Raw genomic sequence first — 8,039 nt, forward strand, 5'->3', positions numbered from 1 at the left:
CAAAGTATAAGGTAGTGAAACAAATGACAAAAGTTACAGCTTCTTCAAGAATGGTAGAATAAAGTTAAACATGTATAAAAATTTTATATATCTACGTCAAAGGGAAAAACTGTATACACATATGTCATTTTCCACACAACAGTGTGGAGGGAACGCCATCTGATGGTATCTCTAATACACGTTGCTTATGAACCTGGTTGTAATGGGAACAAACTCTATACACATTACTAGTTCGCAAAACTCACATCTTTATCTCTGAGTAACAGCTGCAACCAAAATCCATTTCAGCTTCCTAACCATATTCATACCTAGGTCTCCCTGTACAATTTTTACTTCCGCATATCTCTTCAATGTGAGACTGTGTATTCATTGAGGTTTCACATCAACCGAAGCCTTCTTTTAATCAAGCTGTTCTATTTTCCCCAATTCGATTCACTACCTCCTCCTAAATTTTTCGATCTACCACATTCATTCTGCATCATTCCTTCAAAAGCGATTGTCCTCCTGCCTGAACCTCTTATCGTCCATGACTCACTTACGTACGATGCTACACTCCAGAAAAATACCTTCAGACAATAGTCCCTAGCACTACACTGGATGTTAAGAAATTGCTCTTTTTAAAATGTGCTTTTCCTGCTAGAGCCACTTGGCGCTCTCCCTTCTGTTCCGTCCATCATCGGTTGTTTCCCAAATAGCAAAAATCCTCTACTGTTTTTAGTATCTAATTTGCTAATTTAATGGTCTCAGCTTCTCCCGATTTAGATGGACCTCTACCAATTTGTAAGGCTCCAGAATCACTGCTTGAAAATTTTCTTGTCAGTACTTTATAATCGAGATTTATTAATTTGTTATTCAAAACCTCCTTCTTTGCGATTAGAATTATTACATTCTTCTTGAAGCCTTAAGGTGTTTCGCCTGTCTCAAATACCTAGTTCAAAATGGCTCTGAGCACTATGGGACTTAACATCTGTGGTCATCACACCCCTAGAACTTAGAACTACTTAAACCTAACTAACCTAAGGACATCACACACATCCATGCCCGAGGCAGGATTCGAACCTGCGACCGTAGCGGTCACGCGGTTCCAGACTGAAGCGCCTAGAACCGCACGGCCACACCGGCCGGCTCTCAAATACCTGCTTGCCTCGACTATCAGTGGTCTGTCAAACGCTTCTCGCAGTATTATTTCTCTCATCTCATCTGCATCTACTTCCTCTTCCCATTCCATAGTATTGCTTTCATTTCCCTTGCACAGCCATTCTATACTTCCTTCAACCTTTAAGCTTTTTCATCATCGCCTAATCTGGTTTTCCATGTGAGCTCACGATAACTATACAGCTGCTTCTCTTATCTCCAAAGGCCTCTGCAATTTTCTTATAGGTGGTATCTATATTTCCCCTGGTGCTACATGTTTCTACGTCTTTGAGTTTGTCCTACAGCCGTTCTTAATAATCCATTTGGCATTTCATATCAATTTCATTTTTAAAAGTCTGTATTCTGTGTCACCAGCTTCATTTGCTCCTTTTTCACATTTTCTCTGTCCATAAACTACGTTGAGTACTTGTGTGTTATCCAGACAGATTTCTCTTGTGATCCTTTGCTACCTTCACCATTTCATCTCTCAAAGACATCCAGTCATCTTCTATCGTATTCCTTTCTCATGTTCCAGTGTACCACAGCCTAATTTTCTCCCTGAAACTCTCTTCAACCTCTGGTTCCCTCAGTTTATCCAGGTTATACAACCTCTAATTCGTACCTTTTTGCATTTTCTTCTATTTTACTCAGCAATTCATAAATAACGAACTACGATATGGGTCCTTAGCAAACGTCATACAGTTTAAAATAGGGTTTCTGAATCTCTGTTTTACCATTATGCAATCAGTCTGAAATTTTCCAGTGTCTCCACGTCTCTTCCGTGTGTATATTCTTCTTTCGTAATCCTTTAAATAAGTACTGGCGATGATTAAATTATGCTTTGGGCAAAATTCTATCAGACCGCTCCTTCTTTTACTTTTCCCCCAGTCCATGTTATCCTACTATTTTCTTTTCTTTTTCTGCTCGTAGTATCGAAATTCAGTCACACATCACAAATTTTCCTCTACTTAAACAATCCGAATAATTTCTTTTATCTCATGATGCATTCTTTAAATCGTTTTATCGTATGCTAGGCTATTTGCCCTGTATCCTTGTACTACCGAGGTAGGTGTTGGTTTCGCGTCTTTCTTGGCTACGATAATGCGTCCACTAGCTTAGCTGCATTAACAGACCTATTCCTCCTGCGCCTATTTATGTGACTATAATCCTATTGTGACCAGACCATAAGTCCTGTTTTCCTATCACCACATTTCACAAATTCTCAGTATAGTAACTTCAACCTAACAATTTATCTTTTTATATTTTCTAAGCTACATATCCGATTAAGCGTTGTAACATTCTACGTTCCTACCCGTAGAATTCCTGTTTTTTTTTCTTGTTGAGGATGGAATACTATTTTTAAAAAATAAAAATCTTCCGTTGCACAGAAGCTATGCAGTATAAACCTAATTGATCACAAAGTATTCACGCAAGAAAGCAACATGACGTTTACTGATCTCAGCAAATTACTCAGTAGCGAGTTCCATTCAAGGATAACTACGATCTGACTACAGACACGGTGCCGCAGTTAGGACATCCCAAATATATCAAGAATGTGTGAATGCGAGGCATATTCAAATAGTAAGTCTGCTGTGACCATAATGGGCTGTGTTTCATTTTTTTTTTCAATGTTGAACGTTGGCAACACTGGGTGGTAGAGGTGGAGGGGAATCCCCTCACCAGAACTAGCGTCGCAGGCACGCGGGAGTACGTAAATTCAAATTCTAGAGTCGAGTTGTGTAAAACATGTTGGTAACAAATTCCACCAAGAGCGAGGCAAGTGCTGTGAGCCGCTTCCTACTCGCCGAAAACCTACTGTAATTTTTCGTTAAAAAACGGTTTGTGGCGAAGGTATTATGAACAGAACGAGTGTGTTTAAATGGTGTAGGTAGCTTAGTGGCGGAAGAAAAAATATTCATGACGACCAGAGGGGTGGAAGACCTTCAGTTTTGACTTACGAGTTGGTGCAAAAAAAAAAAAAAAAAAAAAAAACGAGGAAGACCTTTGATTGATAGTGGATGAAATTTCTACGATGTTTCCACAACTATGCAGAACTCTCTTATAGTAGACATTCACAAAATCGCTGGGATACCGAAAACTGTGAGAAAGATGGGTCCCACAACAGTTGACAGAGCAGCACAAGAAACATCGGGTCAGTAGACCCGCAAGTTTCTTCAGCGACTCGAATTGGAAGGTGCGGTTTTTCTTAACCATATGATGACTGTATATGAAACAAGTGTGGCTCGTTACACGCTGAGACAAAAAGACAGTCGTCACAAGGGGATCACACCAATGCCTCACCTGCCAAATACTTCAGAACCACAACTTTGGTAAAACAAATTATGGCCTCTGTGTTTTGGGACCGAATAGACATCATTTTGGTCGAATTTCTGCCTCATAGTGAGACCATCAATGCACAACGATATGACGAGGCTTTAAAAGACTCAAAAGGAGCATTCGAAACGAAAGGAGAGGAATGCTGACAAGTGGAGGGTGCTTGCTGCACGGCAACGCTCGTCCACACACTGACTTAACTACTAAGGCGCTCTTTGAACCTTCCCTCACATTCAATTTTTCTAACAAACATAAAAATCTAGTACTCTTACTTTCTGAATGTGCCTCGTATACTGAGTTACGGTTTTCGGTATAAGGGACAATGGCACGAATTTCAGGACGTACGCATAAATTTTTGTTTATAGCTGTTAAGTTATGACACGCACTTACTTTCTCTTAATGTCACTATATATTTTTCCCTGTAGCATTAGAAAGAAGTATGTATTGGGACTTTAACGGCATGAAATATCTAGAACTTGATCAAATAGTAACAAGATAAAACGGCGTCGTGAGAAAAGGTCCCACAAACGTCTGCATTACTGTACCAGATGTAGACAAACATCTAATTCAGATAAGGTTCGAGTGTTTATTACTATGACTGTCATATCAAGTGCTCAAGATATTTATTTTGAGCAGTGACACATGCTATAAACCGATTCTAAGCAGACAATACTGGTCGTCGAATTTCGTCTGGACGTATCGGCTTTCCATGCGTTTGAGAGTCTTTAGCGTTCCCTCATAAACCTCTTGTTTCAATTTTACAAACAGTACATCTTCGGTGAGAGTCGAGGATGTTTTGTTTTCCGAATGACCGATTCAACCATTTCGAAATGTCTTGGAAGGAAGTCTCCAATCTTGTGTGCGATAGTATATCTGTTAGGAACTGCATATCTTGCTGTTGACAGTAACGTCAGTCAGTTACCAGTTATGCGGTTTTGACTGTTCTCACACATTTTTCACTCTCCGAGTTTCTGGACATCTTAATTTATTCGCAGAAAGGAATACTGTTACACCAGAAAATATTATTAGTTTTTGTTAGACTGTACACGGAAGCTAAACACAGTTTATAGCAGACCTCCAAACTTGGAAGATAAACAGATTTAAATAAATTCATATGTCTGAAATGACAATTCTTGTTTCTTTAAAATATTGTCTTGCTGGACTCCATAGTACACAAAACGCAGAAACAAGAGATGCACTCTCTTCTTTACCCATCACCCAAAGAATGCAATAATTGGTGCACAGTACCATATTTACAAAAACATTTTACTAGATGTAGCCAGAAAGCTTCAATGTCGGAAATTAGAAACTTCATTTTTTGTGCACAACACGGCTGGACCCTTTTTGTCCAATGTCAAAGGTAGCACTCGAACTTTGGAAAATAGTGGATTACAACGATGATCCAAAACATTATATCCACCTTCTTAATTGCTTGTTTGTCGGTCTTTGGAACGAAATACCTCATCGATTCTGCGTACCAGGCGTCCGACAGTTTGTTGGTAGGTTTGTGGAGGTATGCGGTATTAGACGTCTATGCGTAGGTAATGAACTGCTAATTTGCGTACGTGATGATGGCGTCCGATAGCGACCCATATTGGTTCCACAGGATTTACGTCAGGCGAATTTGTTCTCCGAGGCATCAATGTGAGTTCACAATAATACTCCTCAAACCACTGTAGCACGGTTCTGGTTCCCAGACACGGACAATTACACTGCTGAAATACGACTTCGTTGTCGGGGAAGACATCAAGCATAAAGGGGCAGCAGGTGATTAGCAACTGTTAGCTTGTCTTAGGTTACTATCAAAGGTACCAAGCAAGTGCAGGAGACTCTCTCCCACAGCATAATACTGTTCCCACCAATCTGCGTCCGTGGCGCGCTGCACGTTTCGAGTCGCCGTTTCCTCGGTGAATAAGTTTGTGTAGATTACCATCGACCAAGTGTAGCAAGAATGCGATTCAACCGAAGAGCCAACACGTTTCCATTGACCGGCGGTCGAATCCTGATGGTCCCGTGCCCACTGCAATTGTAAATGAAGATGTTGTTGGGTAAACATGTGCACACGCAGGGGTGGTTTGCTGCGGATCTCTATGTTCAACAATGTACGATGAACGGTGTGCTCTGAAAGACTTATGCGTGCGCTAGCATTGTGCTCTTTCGGCAGGGATGCCCCAGGTCACCATCTATCCTACACAAGCTACGGATCCCCTCGTTCTCTGAACGGTTGTGAACGTCCAACCATTTAGCGCCTAGTGTTGTCATTGTTCTACATTTTTTCGCAGATGCTCACGACAGTAGCACGTGAACATTCGACGAGCTTCACCGTTTTCGGGATACTTGTTCACGTGCTCTGAGTAATAATAACCTGCCCTGTCTCAAAGTCGTCTATCTCAATGGGTTTCAACATTTGCAGCCCATATCTTCGCTAGGATGATCTCCCGTCCGTGTCTGCTCCGCTTACATACTTTTAGTACATTTCACGCACCAGCAACTCCACCAGATGGCATCCAACGTCGCGATGGGCAGTGGTCATAATGTTTTAGCTTATTGGTGTATATGAAATCACTTGTAATTGTGGCAAATTCAAGACAGGTCGGTCTTACATGGCCACATGCACCCGTTTGAGGTAACACAACTGAAGTTGGAAACTTATGAGAGATGACTCTACTTTCGCAGACCACCTGCTTAAAGACGGCCACAGTTATGAGGTGAAACACGATATATTACATCACATCCACAAGGTAAGGGAGATGCACTACCTTGAAATAATGGAAATGAATAAACGTATATTCTTCAGCCGAAGCTTAGTACTGAATGACCAGACACAGCCCACTTACTCACAACTTCTGGCTGCAGATACTACTCATAATCCCGCCCAGGCCATGTTGTAAAGTACCACTCTTACTCGCAGGCCCCATTTTCCTCGGTTTGAATACTACAATTTCTCTTGCTGTACGAAAAAATTTTATTTTGTACAACCACAGCTGCTTCACTTACCTGCTTAATCTCACTAGCATATTTTATTTTCTTTATAATTTAGAACCTGTTCAGGTAAAAATTATTGTATTCATCCACGACTTTGGTGCACTTTACCAAAGTTTATTGTTCAATTTATTTTCTTCTATGAACAATTTTGTAATTTGTATGAAGTTCAATAGTCAATTTTTCATTTATTTTATCTAACAGTAAGCTAAATAGTCCTACATCTCATTAACACTGTAATAACACCTCTAGTTTTATTCCTAAATCAACATTAACATTTTTCATCTCTGGAAATAGGGATATTCTACAGATGCACTAGTTTAAAATCTTTGATCCAAGAAAATTTCATTGCACCACATACGTATCTTTGTACCAGAGCATGGTGTAACAATCGAAAACCAGTTTGTGGATAATAAATATCGTAGAATATGACACCAGTGTTGTGTGTGTTTTCATTCATAATGTATAAAATATTCTACTAAAAACCAACAGAACTGTCAATCAATGCAACAATACGTTCCTTTCTCGTCAGAGAGCGTAACACTTTTCGTTCTTAAGGAAGAAGGAAGTGAGGTTATGCTTTAAGGTCTCGTTCATGTTCAGACTATAATCCATATATCATACTCTTGAACTACACGAGAATGAGGAAGAAAATCGGTCGTTTTCAGGAGCAACACCAGAGGAATATTTGAACATCGATCCATCCTCACTACGAGGATGAAAGTTTATGGTGTATCAACCCTAAGGACACCTTTATTATGTTCGTTCCTAATGTGACTTGGATGTATTAGTAATACTTACATCACATGGCAGGGCAGAAAAGACTGCTACAATGGCAGCCAGCAGCCAGTGGAAATCCACACTCTTCATACGGATACTTGTCTCGTGCTGCAGGGTGCAAACGCTCACGTGCGATATTTTTACAGCCTTTTATTCAGTTTCCCAAAGGCTACTCTTTCAGAAACAGACTGTGGGAATCGATTAATAGCTCTTCTACTAAAAGATAGGGAACTAGATGCTCCGATAATGTAGTTGTTTTCGTTCAGCAATCACGCTCATCTTTAATGTCGCTCTCATCTCGAAATGATCATCTGCACACTATCTTGAAGAACTGCGGGAAAACCGAAGAACACCACAAACTGACATAAGATTAGGTCATCACCGATCTTTGGACACGTAGATATAATCTAGGTAGAACCACACCGAAGTGTATTTCAGCTTTGAATTACATTGTCAGGAAAAGCTCTTACGCAGTTTTTGGGAATGAGAAGCTTCAGATATAATAATTCACAATCAACTGTATCTATTTTAAGAATATCCCTGAGCTTTACTTGACCTATTGTCAAACATTTTTCTTCAACAGCACATACTGCAACGTAAAATTAGAGTCAATGGGAAAGCAGAGATAGTTACATGCCAAACTGAAAGGCAAGCAACTTTTTTCTAACAATAAAAACACGAATGAGGCCAAAACAGCGGAAGGCTGCACATTATCACCCAAGTATCCAAAAACCAAACGAACATAAACTCTTTCTGGTCTTGCGTGAAATACTTAGGGAATCAAAATTGGTCGTCTAAAACCTCGTTGC

General features: G+C 40.1%; 1 protein-coding gene across 1 annotated transcript in view; it reads right to left on the reverse strand.

The window, feature by feature from the left end:
• LOC126095598 (cholinesterase-like) overlaps positions 1–7,338 on the reverse strand; it is a 59,481-nt gene extending 52,143 nt beyond the window's left edge. The window contains exon 1 of the mRNA XM_049910370.1: positions 7,252–7,338. Within this exon, the coding sequence (XP_049766327.1) occupies positions 7,252–7,320 (69 nt within the window). The 5' untranslated portion in view covers positions 7,321–7,338. The remainder of the gene's footprint in view (positions 1–7,251) is intronic.
• Between the last annotated feature and the right edge of the window lie 701 nt (positions 7,339–8,039).

This window comes from Schistocerca cancellata, chromosome 8 (assembly GCF_023864275.1).
Source record: "Schistocerca cancellata isolate TAMUIC-IGC-003103 chromosome 8, iqSchCanc2.1, whole genome shotgun sequence".
Taxonomy (NCBI): Eukaryota; Metazoa; Arthropoda; class Insecta; order Orthoptera; family Acrididae; genus Schistocerca; species Schistocerca cancellata.